The 23229-nt window shown below is 40.1% G+C and overlaps 1 protein-coding gene across 5 annotated transcripts in view; it reads left to right on the forward strand.

Moving 5' to 3' along the window:
• The window catches only part of LRRFIP2 (LRR binding FLII interacting protein 2), a 146857-nt gene that overhangs the window by 95286 nt on the left and 28342 nt on the right, over positions 1–23229 (forward strand). For 2 of the 5 annotated variants that reach the window (XM_074945400.1, XM_074945402.1), the window contains exons 4-8: positions 4954–4998; positions 5845–5958; positions 6466–6537; positions 20043–20213; positions 20813–20905. In XM_074945400.1, coding sequence (XP_074801501.1) covers positions 4954–4998; positions 5845–5958; positions 6466–6537; positions 20043–20213; positions 20813–20905 — 495 coding nt within the window. Of the gene's footprint in view, positions 1–2406; positions 2521–4953; positions 4999–5844; positions 5959–6465; positions 6538–20042; positions 20214–20812; positions 20906–23229 lie in introns of all 5 variants that reach the window. The other 3 variants (XM_074945401.1, XM_074945403.1, XM_074945399.1) reach the window with 2 other exon arrangements.

Consider the following 23229-nt stretch of genomic DNA (forward strand, 5'->3'; position numbering starts at 1 on the left):
GGGGCTGGCTGGACAAGGAGATTGGGAATCTGAGGGTGAGACTGAGATTGGATAAAGAGCCCCAGGTTGAGAGACTGGGACTGGATGGGTGAAGGTATTGGATGGTCTTTGAAACTCACTGGTAAAGTGTGTTCTTCATCCCCCTCTAGTGCTGGTCCACCTAGAGGATAACAACTTATTAGTACTATCCCTTACTCTGTTAGTTGAAGTGTCAGAGGTCTGTGCGGTGTATCTAAATGTTCCAACCCTGCTGATGACCAATGTGGGTGTCAGTATGATGTCAGTTTGTTTTTTCAAGGTTTGCTTTTTTAAAAACCTAGGAAATTACATGCCATTTGTCTATTCTTGTGATATTTAGATTGCTAACGTTTTGGAGCCGGTGCATGGTCTTCCACTGGGTGTGTGCAGTCAGGCATTGATTGGGACCATCAATTAGCACCACATTTAATCATCATTAAATTTTTCACAGAAAGTTAACTTATCTGGTCCTTCTGATCATATTAATGCTGAGCTCCTATTTTCTCAAGCTCTTGTACAGTCCAGATTTCAACTTTACAGATTTCAGTGGAATTAATTCACTGTTATATCATCTACCCACTTACTCACAAATTGAATTCCAGCAGTTTAAGTCATGGATATGAAGCCATGGATTCTAAAAGTAACTTTAAAAGTAACATGGATTTTTAAAATCCATGAAAATCAAGGCCTCCATGTCGCAATGACTAAAATGCAGCTTCTGATATCCAAAGCACAAATAACTGACTACATAGGGGTTCAGACAGAAATATTTTATGTGAAGGGTCATAAACATAAAATGAGAAAAGCAAATGAGACAGACTACAAAGGAAGTCAGATTATATCGGTCACTTGTTTATTAAGGGTTATTTTTAGAAATTGTGAAAATGGGATGAAGACAAACCAAGAGAGAACAAGCATGTTGGATCAAATAGTATTTTATACCTCTTTTTAATTTAGATACCTTCAGTCATATCAGCACTTTTTATACACGTGTAACATTCATAGCTCTAATCACATATGCAGCTCTGAGATGAAACATCAGGGAACGCTTGATAAAGGGTCCAGTGGCCAGATGTCCCGATTTTATAGGGACAGTCCCGATATTTGGGGATCTTATATAGGTGCCTATTTACCCCCCAGACTGTCACGATTTTTCATACTTGCTATCTAGTCACCCTAATAAAGGGATACTTTCCATTGAACATACTACATTTAATATGAATACTATCAGTTTAAAGGAATATTTCACTTGGGTTAGGACAGTATCCACCAGTAGAGCCCTGAGCAGATATAAATCGGTATCTGTGGAGCTGCAGGGCTCTACCGGGAACCACAGCAGCAAAAGCAGCAGCACGTTGGGCCGCCACTACCTGGAGCCAGCGCCCCGTTCCGGTAGCACTCCTGCATGGCTGTACTGCCAGGGACAGCTGCTGGTGAGCCTGGTGCCCACCAGTGGGTGGGGCTGGGGGTGGTATAGCCATGCTGAAGCCGCTACTGGCACAAGGCGCTGGCTTTTGGCAGTGGTGGCCCAACATGCTGCTGCTTTTTCCACTGCAGTTCCTGGTAGAGCCCTGCAGCTTTGCAGATATGGATTTATATCCACAGATATCCGCATCTGCGGATATAGATTTTGTATCCGTGCAGGGCTCTGTCCACCAGATTACATGGATAATTATAACTTGTTCTAATACACAGATTGTTCTGTTACCAGGCTCTGTTTGTGTTATTTTTGCAGATACTTTGGTGTGAATTTTGTTCTTAATGATCAGTTTTCTGAGCTGTTCTTGTGATGAGAGGGCTTACTTTTTACTGTTATAAAGCTCTTTTTTTTATTGTGATTGGGAAAAGGATCTCAAATAGTGTTAAACTGCAATTGTCATTCTTTATCCATTGTATCTGCACGCTGTTGGTGCCAAAACCCATTTTAAATTAATTGGAACGGGAAGGTAAAATTCATAAACGTTAATTGTTTCAGTGGAAGTCATCAGTAGCCTTAGAAATGCTGTAAATCATAATTTAAGAATACAATCAAACTGTTGAGTAGTCACAGGGAAAGAAGTAGTAGATATGAGACTTATTCTTTCTTGACAAAAACAAATATATTGGTATTGTGCACTTAAAACTAATATACATGTGTAAATCTTTAAATAGGAACATTTAAATTACCAAAAACAGCAAGAAGAGGAATTCAGTCATTGTTGTATCATTATTAAACTTTAGAAATGCCAAGAGCAAATTGCAGTAGTTGATATTTTTAATTTGATTTATATTGAAATATAATTGTACCTTATAGTGGAAAGGACTTTTGTTATCTTCATTCAGTGAAAATGTCTTCCATTCTACCCTTTATTCATCTTTTTCTTTTTCTTTTTTAATTTGGCTTTGAAGTCAACTGATTTTTCTGATCAAAGTGAAACTGCAGCTGATTATTTTAGTCGTTCCAATCGCAGGGGGAGCATTGTTTCTGATGTGGACGATGTCAGTATCCCAGATTTAAATAGTGTGAGTGTAATGCATATTATGATATTGTAATGAATACAACGGGCTACTAATTATGAGTTTTCTTTCTTTACTGAAAAAAAGAATAACTGCCTGAAAAACTAAAAAAAACAAACAAACAAAAAACCCTCAGAACAGTAGAATTTACTCAGTAGTGAATGAGTTTTGTACTTGTTTTTTAAACTAACTGCCAGTTTTCTTATTAGAAAATAACAGAATGCGCACTGAATAAAAAACAAATCTTTTATGTCTTGGAATGCTATTTTTTTAAACACGGTTCAGAGAATTATTTTGCCCTTTGCCTGAGATATACGTGAATTTATAACAATCTAATTGTATTGTGTATAATGTATAATCATGTACTGGAATCATTAACACTTTATGCATCCATTTGTATGAGTGCTATGCATACATGAAAAAGAGCTTTGTGTAAGCTTGAAAACTCCTCTCCATCAATAGAAGTTGGTCCAGTAAAAGACATCTCATCCATCTTGTGTCACTAATATCCTGGGACCAACATGGCTGCAGCAACACTGCATGCAATAAAATACATAAGGAATGTACAATGTCTGAGTGTCCTTTATATAATAAGCCTAAACACCTTTGAGAGCAAGCTGTGGTTTTAGTCTGAAATAACAGGTTACTATGCAAAACTGGCACCCTCTTGTTCCACAAATCTTACTTGCTGAGTGTTTTCAAAGAATATCTGCTTGCTTTAGTGACCCCAAAAAAGAAACAAAAAAGTTTGAGGTGCTGGTAGCCATCCCATGGCCACACAGTTATGGGAGTGTAAACTGGAATCTATTCCTTTTCATGTATTGACAGTATTATCTTAATTCCAGTTGCAGGGCCACATTCTACCATCAGTTACTCCTATTTAACTGAGCGAAGAATTTGGTGCCAAAATTTCCTCCTTTTTCTAGTAGACTGTCCCAATCATTCAGACACAATAAACATATAGTGCCCCCAATACTAATTTTACAATAACTTGTAAGAGTAAAACCACACTTCAAGCTAGCAAAATATTTTTTTTCTGTTAAGATGAAAAACAGTAGTGCAGTATTACTGTTGTCACCACCATGTATGTTATTCACCATCACTGTATGCAGCTGTATGTTCAGAGCATGGATAGATGTCAGTTGCAGTGTGCGTTCTGTTTCAAATTGAAATTTAAGCTAGTAATTTTTCTAATAAAGTTACTTTTGCTGATACTAGCATTCTCTGGTACAAGGACGTGACAGTGTGTTGAGAGTGGTTAATAGCATTATTTTCTCGTTTACTAGAATTGCTGTTGTGTGAATGGATTCTTAATTCTTGTTTTTATGGTAGCAATAAAAATTACACAATTAAAATTTTCTAATTGATACTCTATAGGGAAGATTGGGTTCAAACAATGTAGTGCAGGTCCACAGGTGATCTTGGGAAAAGGAAGTTGTAAGTTACAACTCTTTGAGACAGTCCTTATCAGATAATTGATAAGTAGACTGTCTTAATCATAGCTATCTGCTTCAGGTAGTAACATATGCTGCAGTGGCAGCTCTAAAGATGAAACCAGGAAAGAAGGTGGGACATTGAGAACTGATGTCTTCAAAATTGTATGAACTTTGCTTGTGAGGTGATGCCAAATCCTCTTAACTGCTTCTCCATTAGTTTAGGGCAAAAAGAATTAGATATTTGTGTTGAAGACCATTATTGGATAAGTTACTCTGGAGAAGCTACTTATACTTATTAAAAATGTATAGATTTGTAATGTTTTAGGCTTACATTTCATTTGGATTTTTGACTGAAGAAAATGTTGAAATAAGTCTCTGAGTAATAAAATTAACAGGTTCACACACAAGTTTAGTACATCTAGACTTTCTATAACAGATGTGTGTGTTTCTGGTCAAGCTCGATTAATTAAAATATTGTCTGAAATAAATAGTAAGCTGTTGGAAATAGTTATCCCTCTTCAATCATGTCTTCTTCAACCTAAGTTATTTTGTCTTGCTGTGACTACCAGTTCTACCAAATAGTGCGGTGTATTGTGACATGAACATGTGTTTTCTGGTGACTAGATTAAGACACGCAAACTGATTTCACTTGTGATTTAAACCAGACTTCCAAAAAGGTTAGTGTGTGCTATTCTGTTTACCATCGTAGCAGTCACTGCTGTGCTGAGATTTATAATACTGAAAATAATTTCTGTTCTCAGTTCTGTAATATTAACAAAGGCTTTTACCTGAAAGGTTATCTAAAATGTCTGAAGTTTTATTTTTAACTGGTACAGTTAAAATATCTTTTATTTTAGGCCAAACACTTAAATTTTGGAGGGTTGTTAACCATTCTTCGTAATCCTGTGGATTACATACATCTCATTATGCTTGGTGAACACAAAGGTGTTACAGCTGTTCAGTCACAAAATGAATAATTATAATCACTTTTTTCTCTCTCCAGCTGGAAGAGAAGTGTGACAAACCGTATCCTGAAATTTACACAAGGGTATGTTTGTTTGTTAAAAGATTGAAAGTCAATTTTCTTGCTTTAACTATAGTCAATTTTTGAAATATCTCCAAAGTGTATATGCCATATGTTTTAGTAGTGTTTGTATCCTAATACTTTGACAGTGTTAATTGCAAAATGACACTTGTAAAGCTCTGTGTAAAGCCTAGATAACATTCCTGTTCCTGTCCCTTTATTTCCTATAGGAAGGGAATGTCTCTTAAAGGAGGTTTGTTTTTTTTTATACAGTTCACCCCCACATGTCAGGAAATGTTGAGCAGAGAGATTGAATTTGAAGAGGACAGGACTGGAAAAACTCAGATTTTTTTAACTGCTGTTGCAGACATTGCTCCAAGTCCTTGTGTGAGAGGAATTAAAATGACTACAAAAGTGTGGAAACTTTGAGATGGTTCCAGATGTACTTAAGTATAGAACTTCAAATTTCTGTAGGATATAAGTAAAAATATGATGATTGATAAGCTACTTATTCTAGTTTTTTTCTTCACTGTCACATCACCTCAACCAAAGTGTTTTGTAAACATCTCATCAACAAGACAGCTCATATATCATAGCAAGCATATGGAGCCAGCAGACCAAGATATAAACTAGTTTCTAGAAATTAACCTTGGTCAGAAGTATGATATTATAGAACCTGAATTTTTAAGTCAGGTATAAAACAGGATTTTTAAAATGTATGTTTTCAGTGTTGTTTTAATTGTCAAGTAATTTATTATGAGAAATGTGAGATATATCACAGAGTTGGAGGCTTTGTGGACAAAGTGGATATATCACCTCAGAAGATATCACAGTATGAATCCTGATACAGTTTATTCTTTTTTTTTTAAGCCGGCATCTCGCAGTTCAGCAAGTACAACTCCTCTGAGTGGGAATTCATCCAGAAGAGGAAGTGGGGATACAAGCAGTTTGGTGGATCCTGATGTTTCATTAAGTGAATTACGGGTAAACTCTGTTACTGATTTGAAAAAGCAGGAGGGTTTATATTTAATATGATGGGGCGGTAGAGAGGGAGATGGGATTTCTGCTTATTTGACATAGAAAAATAAAATGTGACGTATTTTAATGATGGTGAGGAAAAATAGGTGCATGTTATAGCAGTGTTACTACTTACATATGTAAATGTTTGTGGCACTGAAAGCTGAGTACTGAAACAAATTTTATTTTAAAAACATTAGAAATCATTGGATAGATTTAAGAAATGGGACTGAGTAATTTTTAATACTAGTCGTTTTCAAACAATGGTTGCATAACAAAATAGTCAGAATTTTTCACCGATTTGAGGGTTGTTTTCAATTTCTGTGTGTTTAATATGTTTTGTATACTTTATTTTGCACTCTTTGGCATTTGACTGAAAAATATGCAAAGATAAAGTGCTGTTTTCTTCACAAAATTTTCAACTGTAAACTATTTTCCCTCTTTTATGCAATGGTTCATTCCTATGTCCTGCAGGATATCTATGATCTTAAGGACCAGATACAAGATGTAGAGGGGAGATACATACAGGGACTTAAAGAACTAAAGGTATAAGGGCTCACCATCCCAAGCATGCATTCTGTGTGGACATATGTTGATAATGGAGATTTTATCAGTTCCACTAACTGCACATAGCTTTACTAACTAGATTTTTAAAAAATATTTCTCTGAAGCATGTGCTTAACCTGCAATGCATAGGATGGATCAGTTTTTTGTATGTGTAAATTACTAAAATATACTATTTCCCTGTAGATTCAAAGTTATTTATTACTCACATTAAAATAGCGTTAAACGTTTACAGTTTTCATATCAAGTGCCAATAAGATGAAAACTAATTGAAACCTTATATATGGTTTAATATTTTAATAGAAAATAAATACATATTAAAAATTCATACAGTGTGTGAAAAAAGACAGAAATGGGTAGTAGTTCTGACAAACAAAATAATTTAACCAAGAAAATTGTCAAGCATTAAACTTATAAATTTCAGAAAATGTTAGTTAATGTTAGTTAAAAATCCAAAACTATTTTTAAAAAATACACTGTGTTGTGTGTATTGGATTCAGGAGTAGATGAGGCTTTTATGGCCCATTGATAGACTAGTATCAAGTGAGAGAGGTGGATTTTTTTTTAGTATACATTGTTTGCACTCTGGCCATCTTTTTCTTTCATATACACAAGGTTTTCATTGTCATAGTCCGTTGTCATAGTTAACAATATGTTGCTTAATATTTAAAGTACAATTACTTTCCCATTTACTGTGCCCAGAAGAAACTGATGCAGAGGAGAATTTGATAGTCTTTTTCAGCATATTCTTATCCAGATGCCTGTATTCAAATTTCTTGTGACTAGTAATATTGAAATATGAAGAGCTCTTAATTGTAATGATTTCTGTTGTACACACACACATGTACACCCATTGAAGATGCTCTTAATGATCAAGTGGAATTCTAACCTTACCTAAATCGCATTTTACAGAGATTTTGTTTTGTTTAGTAGCCTTCTTGAGGAGAGATTTAGAGAGAATATGTAATATATTCTGATAAAAGGGAAGTCACACATCTTAAAGTCAGCATTTCATTATTCTACACTAGCTCATCTCCCTTTCAGAGAATGAGTGCATAAGCGATCAGAACAGCTGGTTTGAGGTTATGAAGTACATAATTTGTATCTCCTTGATGTTAGTGTATTAATGGGCCTCACAGTAAAATGGTCAAAATACTTTTTTTTTCCCCTGTAGCCTATTGAATCCTTGACGCAGTCTTATGAAGTTCCTTAATGGTGGCAGAGCTGGAGGATATGTGTCTTTAAGAACTTGTGTTACTGTAGATGTAGATGTCAAAACTTCTGTAATGACTGTATAACTACAGGTTCAAATATAAATATGGAGTTCTTATTTAACTGTCAAAATATCTATTATTTTACAAGTCCCCTATTTTTCTTGATCTTGGCAAAATACTTTGCATCCACAGGCCTTAATCATTTAACAATTTGAAAGGGATACCTTTTTTGTTAACTGTGCATTGCACCCAAAAGAATATTTTCAAAATGGGTTTAACGCGAATAAACATACAGTTCTTTGTGCATACTTGTGTCCATCTCATAAGTGGTGATATGAATTATTAGGAATGTTTTATTTGCAGATAATGTGATGATTGCTTTTCAGTTACCATAAAGCAGAAGCTATCAGTAGAAATTAACCTTCTAGATGCTTTGCTTGGCTGACATTAGATTTAAAAAGTGGATTGCTGTTATTACTATTGTAATTTTAAAAGAATCCTTAAGGAATCTAATTTTAAGATAGTTAAGCACCAGTCCAAGATTATAGTTTTATAATGGATTTTTTTCAGTGACATGATCATACTCAGAGCTGACCTGAGTTTCAGATCACCAAAACATGAAGTCAATATATTTTCATAAGTATTTGGAAATCTTTGCATCTATAGTCAAGAACTTTTTAAGTTTGAGCCTATTTCTTATGAATGCCCATCCCCTGACATATGCTATTACTACTTGGCCCTTCTTCCAGCATTGGCTCAGTGGCACTACATTTTTTTTCCCTTTCAAGACTCAGGAAATGTCTTGAGAAATTCTCTACTGCACCATATTCTCTGTTTACTCTGCCTCCAGTTGTAAGGTAATAGTTCTCTGTAGCTGTCTTCCTCCTCCTAACAGGGAAAATATCTTTTTTTTTTTTTCTTCTTGATCTCTGCCTAGCGGTTTTCTGTTGGGCACCTTTCAGGGCTGCCTGGGAACCATACCAGCTTTGCAATTCCCACAAGTGCTTTTCCAGTAGTGGAGAAGCAATGATCTGCCAGCCCACCACTTTCCTGTTCCGAAGGCTGGTGGTGGTCATCCTTCAAGATTTCTAGGATAGCTGAGAAATATACAGATTTTAAAAATTGTGCAAGGGATAGAAAATGTCCAGATTGTGGTTCCACCCAGTCTAACTCAGTTGTGTGTGGCTTCTGCCACCAGTGCCATCTGCCCTCAACTCAGTCTGAAGGAATCCTTCCATCTTTTTCAGGCTTTCTGACTCTTGGACTTAGCTCTACAAGTGTGCAGTCTGCCTCCATCGACCTCAGGTCAGCCTGACTAATTTACATAGCTTCTTCACTTTAGATTCCCAGCTAAAATTTGAGGTGACTTTATTCCCCAGTAGCTCTTTTGAGTTGCCTGTAGATTTTTATTTCCATTTTCCAGCCCATTTCTCCCTAGACTTCTCAATGTCTCCTTCCAAAAGTCTTCCAAGTCGGTATTATCTCTGAACCTGACCAACAGTTCTATGATACTGATATCTCTACAGAACCTGCTGCCTGTAGAAGCCATCATCTGTGTTTCTTCTCTGGAGAAAGGGGAACAGTTTCTTCTTAAGATGTTTTGTGGCCTCCAAAGAGGGTGGGTTTTGTCCAGTCAAGGACTTGAAGGTCAACTTCTGGATGGAACCCACAGCACTGACTCGGGAGGGGGCTGTGTGTTTTTAGTTAATCTCAAGGTCTACTTCCCATTTGTAGTCATGTCTTTCAGATTATCATCAGCTCCCAAAGTATTTCAGATCTCATATAATTTGGATGATGTACTGATATATTTCCCCAACAAGGGAAATAGCCTGGGACTCTCTTCAGACCACCAGACTAACTCAACAACATGAGTCTGTGATCAGCTTGATATAGAGGTCTTGCCACCCCAGAATCTATTTCAGAAGATCAAGTCTGATTTTTCCAGTGTTCCAAGCCCATTCGGTATCAGCGCTCTAGTTCCTGCAACTTCTGATGATCTTCTGTGCAGACATAGTCCATTGAGCCATAATATAACATTGAGTTCTTTTTGCACTTCCTCCTGGCAAATGAAACTAGCAATACAAGAGTATGAACAAGTTGATTGGGCTATCCTATCCTTTTCATAGCTCACTCAAGTGGCAAGTTTCCTTCCTTGTGCATAACGGTATAGGCAAGCTGGCTACTGTGCTGAGATGGGAAATCACTTAGTCCAGTGATCTCTAATATAAACTCATTCCATTTCACCTTTTGAAACTGAGAGTGCAGAGGGATATTGTAATGTCTCCTTCCAAAAATCGTGCCATCTCCAAAATATCTCTACATATAGAAAAAACAATGGTTCCACCCTCACTTATTGCAGCAGGCAGGGAGGCACTACTTGCAAAAAATATATATAATAATAAGCCTTAAGAAGTCCTTCAGTTCCTGTGAGAATTGAAACTGAATTAACATTTTTTCAGCTTCTCATCCAGAAATGGTTAATTAAACGGACACTTTTTTTGATTGTTTTCAAATCAACTCAACGAAGAGGTCCTTTTATCTTACTCCAGACATTGGCATCAACCACCTTCAAAGATGGGTGTTTTTTTTCCTTTCCATTGGATGCGTCTGCAACTTTACCGTTGCCAACAGAGAAAGTACAATTTAAAATATTTGGGAGGACTGTGCCTTGGTAAGTCTTGAAATCAGACCATTGGGAGCTGCCACTTATGAAGGACTTAATTCATCAAAGTCCTCATGGAGACTGCTCTTGCAAGCTGGAACCTCAAAACTAAAGCCTTGTCTCACCTGATTACTCCAGAGAACTAGTAGATTTCCTCATTATATCAAGAAAGCTATGCATATTCAGAATATATAAAAGAATGTGAAATATATGGTTTTCCTGGTATGATCAAAGTAATTTTAAGCCAGGTGTCTGTTCAAAAACAATCCATTTTCTCTCGTCTGAAAAGTCACTTCTTCAAGCTCTTATCTGCAGATTTTCTCAGTCTCTAAGGGTATGTCTACACTACGAAATTAGGTCAAATTTATAGAAGTCGGTTTTTTAGAAATCGTTTTTATGTAGTCGATTGTGTGTCCCCTCACACAAAATGCTCTAAGTGCATTAAATGCATTAACTCCGCAGAGTGCTTCCAGTACCGAGGCTAGCATCGACTTCCGGAGTGTTGCACTGTGGCTAGCTATCCCACAGTTCCCGCAGCGTCCGCTGCCCATTGGAATTCTGGGTTGAGATCCCAATGCCTGATGGGGCAAAAAACATTGTCACGGGTGGTTCTGGGTACATGTCATCAGGCCCTCCCTCCTCTCTGAAAGCAACAGCAGACAATCGTTTCGCACCTTTTTTCCTGAGTTACCTTTGCAGATGCCATACCATGGCAAGCATGGAGCCCGCTCAGCTCACTGTCACCGTATGTCTCCTGGGTGCTGGCAGACGCGGTACTGCATTGCCACACAGCAGCAGCAACCCATTGCCCTGTGGCAGCAGACGGTGCAATAGGCCTGAAAACCATCCTCATCGTGTCCGAGGTGCTCCTGGCTGCCTCGGTAAGGTCGGTCAGGAGCGCCTGGGCAGATATGGGCGCAGGGACTAAATTAGGAGTGACTCGACCAGGTCATTCTCTTTAATCCTGCAGGCAGTCCTATTGTACCATCTTATGGTGAGCAGGCAGGAGATGAGGATGGCTAGCAGTCGTATTGCACCATCTTCTGCGGGGCAGCCAGGAGATGTGGATGGCTTGCAGTCCTACTGCACTGTCTGCTGCCAGCCAAAGATGTAAAAGATAGATGGAGTGGATCAAAACAAGAAATAGACAAAATGTGCTTTGTATTCATTTGCTCCCTCGCTCCCTCCGTGAAATCAACAGCCGACAATCGTTTTGGTGAGGTCTGTCAAGGGCACCTTGAAAACTTTAATGGAGATTCAGTCCTGCCTGAAATACCAGAGGGAGGGATAGCTTAGTGGGTTGAGCATTGGCCTGCTAAACCCAGGGTTTTGAGTTCAATCCTTGAGGGGGCCATTCTGTGTGACAGTTGTTTTTGTTTCTCCTTGATGTAAAGCCACCCCCTTTGTTGATTTTAATTCCCTGTAAGCCAACCCTGTAAGCCATGTTGTCAGTCACCCCTCCCTCCGTCAGGGCAACGGCAGACAATCGTTCTGCGCCTTTTTTCTGTGCAGACGCCATACCACGGCAAGCATGGAGCTCGCTCAGATCACTTTGGCAGTTAGGAGCACATTAAACACCACGCATATTATCCAGCAGTATATGCAGCACAAGAAACTGGCAAAGCAAAACCGGGCGAGTAGGCGACATCAGCGAGGTGACAAGAGTGATGAGGACATGGACACAGACTTCTCTCAAAGCACGGACCCTGGCAATGTGGGCATCATGGTGCTAATGGGGCAGGTTCATGCCATGGAATGCTGATTCTGGGACCGGGAAACAAGCACAGACTGGTGGGACGCATAGTGTTGCAGGTCTGGGACGATTCCCAGTGGCTGCGAAACTTTCGCATGCATAAGGGCACTTTCATGGAACTTTGTGACTTGCTTTCCCCTACCCTGAAGCACAAGAATACCAAGATGAGAGCAGCCCTCACAGTTGAGAAGCGAGTGGCAATAGCCCTGAGGAAGCTTGCAACGCCAGACATCTACCGGTCAGTCGGGAATCAGTTTGGAGTGGGCAAATCTACTGTGGGGGCTGCTGTGATGCAAGTAGCCCACGCAATCAAAGATCTGCTGATATCAAGGGTAGTGACCCTGGGAAATGTGCAGGTCATAGTGGATGGCTTTGCTGCAGTGGGATTTCCTAACTGTGGTGGGGCCACAGACAGAATCCATATCCCTATCTTGGCACCGGAGCACCAAGCCGGTGAGTACATAAACCGCAAGGGGTACTTTTCAATGGTGCTGCAAGCACTGGTGGATCACAAGGGATATTTCACCAACATCAACGTGGGATGGCCGGGAAAGGTGCATGACGCTCACATCTTCAGGAACTCTGGTCTGTTTCAAAAGCTGCAGGAAGGAACTTTATTCCCAGACCAGAAAATAACCGTTGGGGATGTTGAAATGCCTATAGTTATCCTTGGGGACCCAGCCTACCCCTTAATGCCATGTCTCATGAAGCTGTACACAGGCAGCCTGGACAGTAGTCAGGAGCTGTTCAACTACAGGCTGAGCAAGTGCAGAATGGTGGTAGAATGTGCATTTGGACGTTTAAAAGTGTGCTGGCGCAATTTACTGACTCAGTTAGACCTCAGCGATTATTCCCACTGTTATTACTGCTTGCTGTGCGCTCCACAATATCTGTGAGAGTAAGGGGGAGACGTTTATGGCGGGGTGGGCGGTTGAGGCAAATTGCCTGGCCGCTGGTTACGCACAGCCAGACACCAGGGCAGTTAGAAGAGCACAGGAGAGCGGGGTGCGCATCAGAGAAGCTTTGAAAACCAGTTTCATGATTGGCCAGGCTACTGTGTGAAAGTTTTTGTTTCTACTTGATGAAACCCCCCACCCCTTGGTTCACTCTACTTCCCTGTAAGCTAACCATTCTCCTCTCCTCCCTTCGATCACCACTTGCAGAGGCAATAAAGTCATTGTTGCTTCACATTCATGCATTCTTTATTAATTCATCACACAAATAGGGGGATAACTACCAGTGTAGCACCAGGAGGGGTGGTGGAGGAGAGAAGCACCAGGAGGGGTGGTGGAGGAGGGAAGGACAAGGCCACACAGCACTTTAAAAGTTTAAAACTTTAAAACTTATTGAATGCCAGCCTTCTGTTGCTTGGGCAATCCTCTGGGGTGGAGTGGCTGGGTGGCCGGAGGGGCCCCCCTCCCCCCCCCCCATGTTCTTGGGCATCTGGGTGAGGAGGCCATGGAACCTGGGGAGGAGGGTGGTTGGTTACACAGGGGCTGTAGTGGCGGTCTGTGCTCTAGCTGCCTTTCCTGCAGCTCAGCCATATGCTGGAGCACATTAGTTTGATCCTCCAGCAGCCTCAGCATTGAATCCTTCCTCCTTTCATCATGCTGCCGCCACCTTTCAGCTTCAGCCCTCTCCTCAGCCCGCCACTTACTCTCCTCCTGGTCATTTTGTGCTTTCCTGCACTCTGACATTGTCAGGACAGCATGAGCTCAGAGAACATTTCATCGCGAGTGCGTTTTTTTTTTCGCCTTCTAATCTTCGCTAGCCTCTGGGAAGGAGAAGATCCTTGAAACACATGCAGCTGGTGGAGAAAACAAAAGGGACAGTGGTATTTAAAAATACACATTTTATAGAACAATGGGTACATTCTTTCACGGTAAACTGTGGTGTTAACATTACACACATAGCACATGTGCTTTCGTACCAAGGTCGCATTTTGCCTCCCTCCATCCCCGTGGCTAACAGCGGGGAACATTTCTGTTCAGCCACAGGCATACAGCCCAGCAGGAACGGGCACCTCTGAATGTCCCCTTAAGAAAAGCACCCTGTTTCAACCAGGTGACCATGAATGATATCACTCTCCTGAGGATGACACAGAGAGATAAAGAACGGATGTTGTTTGAATGCCAGCAAACATACACTGCAATGCTTTGTTCTACAATGATTCCCGAGTATGTGCTACTGGCCTGGAGTGGTAAAGTGTCCTACCATGGTGGATGGAATAAGGCTGCCCTTCCCAGAAACCTTTTGCAAAGGCTTTGAGAGCACATCCAGGAGAGGTGCAAATGCCAGGGCAAATTAATTATTAAACATGCTTGCTTTTAAACCATGTATAGTATTTTAAAAGGTACACTCACCAGAGGTCCCTTCTCCACCTGGCGGGTCCGGGAGGCAGCCTTGGGTGGGTTCGGAGGGTACTGGCTCCAGGTCCAGGGTGAGAAACAGTTCCTGGCTGTTGGGAAAACTGGTTTCTCCGCTTGCTTGCTGTGAGCTATCTACAACCTCCTCCTCCTCATCTTCCTCATCCCCAAAATCTGGTTCCGCGTTGCCTCCATCTCCATTGAAGGAGTCAAACAACACAACTAGGGTAGTGGTGACTGAACCCCCTAAAATGGCATGCAGCTCATCATAGAAGTGGCATGTTTGGGGCTCTGACCCAGAGCGGCCGTTCGCCTCTATGGTTTTCTGGTAGGCTTGCCGCAGCTCCTTAAGTTTCACGCGGCACTGCTTCGGGTCCCTGTTATGGCCTCTGTCCTTTATGTCCTGGGAGATTTTGAGAAATGTTTTGGCATTTCGAAAACTGGAACGGAGTTCTGATCAGACGGATTCCTGTCCCCATACAGCGATCAGATCCCGTACCTCCCGTTCGGTCCATGCTGGAGCTCTTTTGCAATGCTGGGACTCCATCATGGTCACCTCTGCTGATGAGCTCTGCACTCACCTGCAGCTTCCCATGCTGGCAAAAGAGGAAATTGAAATTCAAAAGTTCGCGGGCCTTTTCCTGTCTACCTGGCCAGTGCATCTGAGTTGAGAGTGCTGTCCAGAGCGGTCACAATGGAGCACTCTGGATTAGCTTCCGGAGGCCAATACCATCTAATTGTGTCCACAGTACCCCAAATTCAACCCCTCAAGGCCAATTTCAGCGCATATCCCCTTGTCAGGGGTGAAGTAAGGAAATCGATTTTAAGAGCCCTTTAAGTTGAAAAAAGGGCTTCGTCGTGTGGACAGGTGCAGGGTTAAATTGATTTAACGCTGCTAAATTCAACCTCAGCTCCTAGTGTAGACCAGGGCTAAGGCATCAGAAACTAAAAATCAACCTGTTGCACAGTGGAATTTGAATTTGGTCCTCCAAGCTCTCACCAAGTCTTTTTCTGTTGGACACCTGCCTTTTCCTCATGATGAGAAAATTTCCCTTTTTTTCAGCAGTCACTTCAACTAGAAAAATACGTGAACAAAGGGACCCCTTTTATTAAAGACCTGTACTTGCAGGTTTTGCCAGAGATATTTGTGGTTTTTTGTCCCCAATAGAATATCTTTCTACTTTAACATGAGAACATACTGGTTCAGACCAATGGTCCAGCTAGTCTGGTATCCTGTTTTCTGACAGTGGTCCTGCCAGATGCTTCAGAGGTAATGAACAGAACAGAGCAATTATCAAGTGATCCATCCCTGGTCATCCAGTCCCATCTTCTGGCAGTCAGACGTTTAGGGACACCCAAAGCATGGGATTGCGTCCCTAATCATCTTGGCTAATAGCCACTGATAGACCTTTCCTCCATGAATTTATCCAATTCTTTTTTGAAGCCAGTTATACTTTTGGCCTTTGCAACGTCCCCTGGCTGCGAGTTCCACAGGTTGGCTGTATGTTTTGTGGAGAAGTACTTATGTTTCTTTTATGCCTGTTAATTTCTATGGGTGTGACTCCTGGTTCTTGTATTATGTGAAGGGTTAAATTCTGCTTCCCTATTCACTTTCTCCACACCATTCATGATTTTATAGACCTCTATGATATACCCTCTTAGGCGTTTCTTTTCAAAACTGAACAGTCCCAGTCTTTTGAATCTTTTCTCATATGGAAGCTGTTCCGTACCCCTAATCATTTTTGTTGCCCTTCTCAGTACTATTTTCCAATTTTAATGTTCATCTTTTGAGATGGAGTGACCAAAGAGCATGCATTATTCAAGGTATGGGCGTAGCATTTATTTATTTAGTGACATTGATATTTTCTTTCTTATTCTTCATATTCTGTTAGTTTTTTTGACTGCTGCTGCACATTGAGCAGATGTTTTCAGAGAACTGTTGTCAATCACTCTTATCTATCTTGAGTGGTAACAGCTAATTTAGATCCCTTCATTTTGTATTTATAGTTGGGATTATGTTTTCCAAGGTGCATTACTTTTGCATTTATCACCAATTAACTTCATCTGCCATTTTGTTGCCCCGTCACCCAATTTTGTGAGATCGCTTTGTAACTCTTTGTAATCAGATTTGGATTTTAACTACCTTGAGTAATTTAGTGTCATCTGCAAATGTTGCTACCTCACTGTTTACCCCTTTTTCCAGGTGATTTATGAATGTTAAACAGCACTTGTCCCAGTACGAATCCTTTGGGGACCCTGCTATTTAGTTCTCTCCACGGTGAAAACTGACCATTTGTTCCTACCCTTTGTTTCCTATCTTTTAACCTGTTGTTGATCCATTAGACGGCCTTCCCTCTTATCCCATGACTGCCTACTTTGCTAAGAGCCTTTGGTGAGGGACCTTGTCAAAGGCTTTCTGAAAGACCAAGTATACTGTATTTATTATATCACCCTGGTCCCCACATCTGACACCCTAAGAGAATTCTAATAGATTTGGCAAGGCATGATTTCCCTTTGTGTTGACTCTTCCCCAATATACTGTGTTAATCTATGTTTCTGATCATTCTTTACTATAATTTCAAACAATTTGCCTGGGTAATGAAGTTTAGGCTTCCTGGCCTGTAGTTGCCAGGATCACCTTCGAAGCCTTTGTTAAAAATCGGCATTATGTTGACTAATAATCAGTCATCTGATTTAAGCAATAGGTAACATACCACAGTTAGTAGTTCTGTGATTTCATATTTGAGTTACTCAGAACTCTTTTGTAAATACCATCTGGTCCTGGTGACTTATTACTGTTTAATTTATCAATTTTATTCCAAAATCATCTTTATTGATACCTCAATCTTGGACAGTTCCTCAGATTTGTCACCTAAAAAAAGGTCTCAGGTGTGGGAACCTTCCTCACATCCTCTGCAGTGAAGACTGATGCAAAGAATTCATTTTGCTTCTCCTCAGCCTTGTTTTCCTTGAGTGCTCCTTTAGCATCTCAATTATCCTGTGATTCCACTGGTAGTTTGGTGGGCTTCTTGCTTCTGATGCACTTAACCACTTTTGCTCTTAGTTTTTGTCTTTTGCTAGATGGGCTTCATATTCTTACCTGCCTAATTATATTTTTACACTTGACTTGCCAGAGTTTGATCCTTTTGTATTTTCCTCAGTAGGATTTGACTTCCAGTTTTTTAAAATGTCTTTATCTCTAGCCACCTCTTGTACTTTTTTTTTTTTGGTTGTTGGTCCTCTTACTGTGTTTTTCTTTTGCCGGGGGGGGGGGGGGGGGTGGGCGGGCAAACATATTGTGTGAGCCTCTATTATTGTGTTTTTCAGAAGTTTCCTTGCAGCTTGCAGGTATGTCACTCTTGTCTGTTCCTTTTAATTTCCATTTAAGCTTCTCTTCCTCCTCCCCACCCCCCATCTATATATCCTTTGGAAATACTAAGGGCCATAAAACTTTATTTGATCTTACTAAGGAATGACATAAAACTAATGTTCTTTTCATGGGCACAAAAACACTTTAAGGCTTATAAATGTATCTGTCAGGGACTCAATGCACGCTCGACTAGAAAAACAACCACTTCATAAGCAGAAGAAATAAGAGCTACTGTTGATGAGATCTGCAAGGCAGACACTTAGTTTTCAACAATTAATGCTTTCACCATTCATTGCAGAATTGTCATAGTGACCTCAGCAGAAGTTGTGTTTATGCTACTCTTAATCTAAAATTAGAAATTCCTTTTGTATATAGTTGTATAAAGCTTTTATCTATATTTTAATTGGTTTTTCTTTGTCCCACCCTGACTTTAATCTCTGGTTACTGTTTGCTACTTTCCAGAGTATGGAGACGCATGAAACATTTCCTTACCTGTAATTTTTATTTGTTATGGTTTTCCATTTTCTGATATGTATGACTTCCACTTTGAAGATATCCTTTATTTTCTGGTGAAACATAGAACAAATGGATGCTTTTTCATCATGTTCATAAACCATCATGTTCTGCAAATTTAATCTATGAATTTATCCATGCACGATTATTCTGGGACCCTAGATACCAATTTCTTCCAAATACTGTCATTCTAATTCAGTATGGCATTTGGAAGTTTTTGTTCTGAGAAGGGTGCTTGAGATATGGTGTTTCTCCAGCACAGGGTTTCTGGATCCTGGAAGTTGGAAGAGGAGGTATGAGTAGACATAATTAGATGAAATTGTGAAAAGGAAGATTTGGGCTGTAAGAAACAGCTTCCCAATAATGAAAATGTGTTAGATTATGGAATAGTCTCCTTCAGAAAGTGGAATTGGTAGAAATGCCATCAGTTCCGACTTTGAAAAATAGACAACAGAACGCTAGAGAATGTATAGTATGGGAACAGTCCTACACTGGCAAGAAGATGGATTTGATGATCTAACAGGTCTTTTCCACCTCTAGTGTTTATGATTCTATGATACTGAGATTTTGCACTTTAAAATTATCTTGTATTGAGATCACTGCATATTTCAAGGATACAAGTAGGCTAATAGTTTCTCTATTATGTGAATAGTTGACATTTTGCTACTGTGCTTGAAAATTGAGTTTACATGATCGATTTTACCCTCAGGACAGAGAAGAATTGGGTAAGAGTGGTTGACTAAGTATATAGCAGACTGTGCACATGCACCTTCTCTTCAGCCAAAGACCTTATTTAGACAGATTAGTATCAAGTATATGAATCAAAACTGTGGAGTTCTCCAAAAAGTAAATGAGATGCATATGCCACAACTGGTAAAAGAGCTAAGCAGCTAGAGGCACAAAAACTTCTTTTTAAACACTGATTTCTCCAAAACCACATGGAATGATTACTAAAATGTCTGTGGCCATATTAAAACTTAAGTTCTGAGCTATAAAACAATAAGCACATTTTAGTGATTGTGGTGGTGCTGATGTGTTAAAGTATCTGGTTTTTAACCTGCCAAAATAAACTTATCAGTTAAAATCACTCTTAATCACTGGGAGATTTTCTATCATACTTTTAGGTGATTTATTTGGTTAATCATTTTAGCTCTCATCAACTTTGTAATTTTACTGAATTCCTAAAACATTTACACATGCAAACACTGAACAAATATTGTGGCTGTGACACAAACTGACAGAAAAAAGAAAATGCATAGTTAAGGGGGAAATAGCTCCTACATCTTCCAAAGTTAGACATAATAGTAAGATTCTAAGTTCCAGGGGTGGTGCAGGAAAAAATGCAGGTGAACAGTTATTCTGTAATTTGTTGCATACATTTGCAACAATTTTGCAGTGCAATTAACACTATAAACTAAATAATAGAAACTTACTATAATTTAATTTATATTTCTAAAGAAAGACCTCAAACAGTACTTAGTAAATTAAAATGTTGGTATGATTTTAGTTCAAAACAAATGTAAGCTCTTGAGTATTATGTTCACATGTAGCATTTATACTGAAGCATCAAACAGTTAAAGTAATGCTAATGTTTCTAACATCTGTGCAGGATTCTCTATCTGAAGTTGAAGAGAAGTATAAGAAAGCTATGGTTTCCAATGCTCAGCTAGATAATGAGAAAAACAATTTGATTTATCAAGTGGATACACTAAAGGATGTCATTGAGGAGAGGGAAGAGCAGATGGCAGAGTTCTATAGGGAAAATGAAGAGAAGTCAAAGGTACTGATATTTTGTGTATTAAACTGTATTATACAAGACTGAATTTTTTAATGAAAATAGAGCCTTATGGTCAGTAGCTACCTTGAATAGTGAGGTTATATTTTAATCAGATATGACAGAGAAGCCATATCATGACTGAAAATTATTAAGACCCGGAATGTTCTGTTGAAGTAAGTGTAAGTGTGTGTGTGTGTGTGTGTTGGGAGGGAATCATTATTTTGTCAGTCACTTAGATTTCTCCTTTCCACAAAGGTCCAGGCCCCAAATTTTTCAACACCAGCTAGAAAATATAATACAAAAAGAGCATTGTGCAGATTCAATAATCTGGTGGGCTTCTCACCAGCTCATTGCACTTACACCTTGTTGGTGGGTTGCCCACATTCCCAGCTAGTAGGTTTAGTGGTTTAGCTACTTAGTGTCTGGAAAACTATTCAAACCCTGAACCTATTCTAACTGTTAAGGAGTCTGAACTGCGGCAGGAAATCATTGCTAAGACTACTATTTACTGATGTTCATGTTTATTTTAATTTATATTGAAAATGTATGTGTCCAACCCTCAACCAAGCATGCGCTGCTTAACTGATATTTGTTTAATATAGGAATTGGAAAGGCAGAAACACACGTGCAGTATTCTACAGCATAAGATGGATGAACTTAAAGAGGGCCTTCGTCAGAGAGATGAACTAATAGAGGTTTGTACACATTCAACGTCAGTCATATGGCTGTACTTACGGAAATATGTGAGGGAGAAAGTAAATAAGGAAGTGTTGTTTACGCCTTCTCATAACACAAGAACTAGGGGTCACCAAATGAAATTAATAGGCAGCATATTTAAAACAAACAAAAGGAAGTATTTCTTCACACCACGCATGGTCAACCTGTGGAACTCTTTGTCAGAGGATGCTCTGAAGGCCAAGACTATAACAGGGTTCAAAAAAGAACTAGAAAAATTCATGGAGGCTAGGTCCATCAATGGCTATTAGCAAGGATGGGCAGGGATGGTGTCCTGAGCCTCTGTTTGCCAGAGGCTGGGAATGGGAGACAGAGAATGGATCACTTGATGATTACCTATTCCGTCCATTCCCTCTGGGGCACCTGGAAGATGGGATACTGGGCTAGTTGGGCCTTTGGTCTGACCCAGTGTGGCCGTTCTTATGTTCTTTTGTTTTTATGTAGATAGACTATATCAAGTTTGGTTATCTACGTATTTCCCCTATACAAAATAGACACACATACCAGCTTATATTTCTTGAGCAACAAAAAGTTCAGTTGTAGTGACAGGAATCTAAACTTATCTATTCTGTATTTGAGTTACCATTCTATCGTAATTTTTATGAATTTATTTAAAAGTTAGAAATGTTCCCATGAAATTTTCAAAAAATTATCTTGTATATTGTAAAATACTTCAAAAAAAAAAAATCTAATTACTGGGCCTCAGACCAATGCTTTCTTTTTTTTTTTTCTTTCTGTGTGAACACAAATCTAATGCCTCTATATGCAAAACATGGGTTCATAGACTGGCAATTTTCCGTAGCTTGAACTCCAGCTCTACTATCACACCCAAATATTGGGCAGTCATCCCAATCCCAGACACCAGCCTCAAATTAATTTAACTTTCTTTGCCTTCCCAAAAATGTTTGTTTTACAGTTTATTTTAAAAGGGGATGGGGGGAATTTCAGTGTTTGTGAATGTCCACTGATTAGGTTTGCATTGTGGCTTATGTTTGTGCAGTTGTACACGAATGTATTGTTTTCAATTGACATGGTACTGGCTCTCAAAATCCAGTGACAGCTTCTTATCTGCAAACTCCATAATAAATTGTAGGTCCAAGGAATGTCAGAGCTAACCTCAGCCTTAATTTAAGGAAAAAACTCTAAGTTTCTACCCCTCTTAATTACATACACCAATCAAGGATGTAACATTTGAAAGTTCTTCATTTTTTCCCCGTCACGTTCCTCCACTGCCCTGCCAGTTGTCTGGGTCATTCTTTTGGGTCCTGTGAAACTCAAAAGACTTTTGAGAAGACCCCTGATCAGTAGTGGGAGGCTATGGTACTGATGGGGGTGCAGCTTATGGTGCTAAGACTGATGTATGCAGCCAATATGAACTCTGGCCAGGAGAAGGGGCAGTTCTTCTTCAAGTGCTTCCTCATGTCCATTCCATTGTAGGTGTGTGTGCTCGCCACATGCACCAGTGCTGGAAGTTTTTCCCTCAGTGCTATGTGAAGGGGACTGGCTCTGGCGCCCTCTGGAGTGGTGCACATATGCCGTGGTATAAGGGGCACTGCTGGCTCCCCTCCACCCTCAGTTCCTTCTTACCACCAGTGATGGTGCTGGAATGTCTCCTTGCTTCAGCAGGCGCTTACTTACCCAGTGGTTTTCTCTTCGTGTTGAATATAGATAAGTAATTCTTTGTTGTCTTAACTGTTAGTGTTAATGTCATAGATAGCTTAGACAGTTCCCTCTGGGATTTAGCCCAGGGATGGGGCATGCCCCGCTCCCTGGGCTTTCAGTCTGGTGATCGCAGTCGGAATCCTATGCCAATTAGTGACCCTCATCAAAGTTGCTTGAAGTGTTCGTGGAGAAGCCCATATCAATGATAAGTGTCGCATTTGTAAGAGCTTCAATCCCAGGACAAAAAAGGAGTGGGACATAAGATTAAAGGCACTCCTCATGGAGTCGGCCCTTGTGCCGGGCTCTGAGCCGCCAAACTCAGACTCTGCACCAAGTATGGCAGCACTGGTGCATAGTGCACCCCCAACACCGGCCTCCTGGTGCCGGTCCCAGTCCCCTGTACCAGCTTAGAAGCAAAAGAAGCGCCTGGGGAGAGGCGTTCCCTGACCTTCTGTATGGCAAAGGGAAAGTCTGGGGAGGAGTATAGACCCTTGCAAGGCAGTAAGTCTCTAGAGCCCAGCCAGGCACTGACATTGCCAGCTAGGCCAACGAGCCCTCCTAGGGACCAACTGCCCACCCCAGGTAATGGCAGAGATCCCCTGCACCTGGAAGTCCTGTCCAC

Source organism: Natator depressus, chromosome 2, assembly GCF_965152275.1.
Source record: "Natator depressus isolate rNatDep1 chromosome 2, rNatDep2.hap1, whole genome shotgun sequence".
Classification (NCBI taxonomy): domain Eukaryota; kingdom Metazoa; phylum Chordata; order Testudines; family Cheloniidae; genus Natator; species Natator depressus.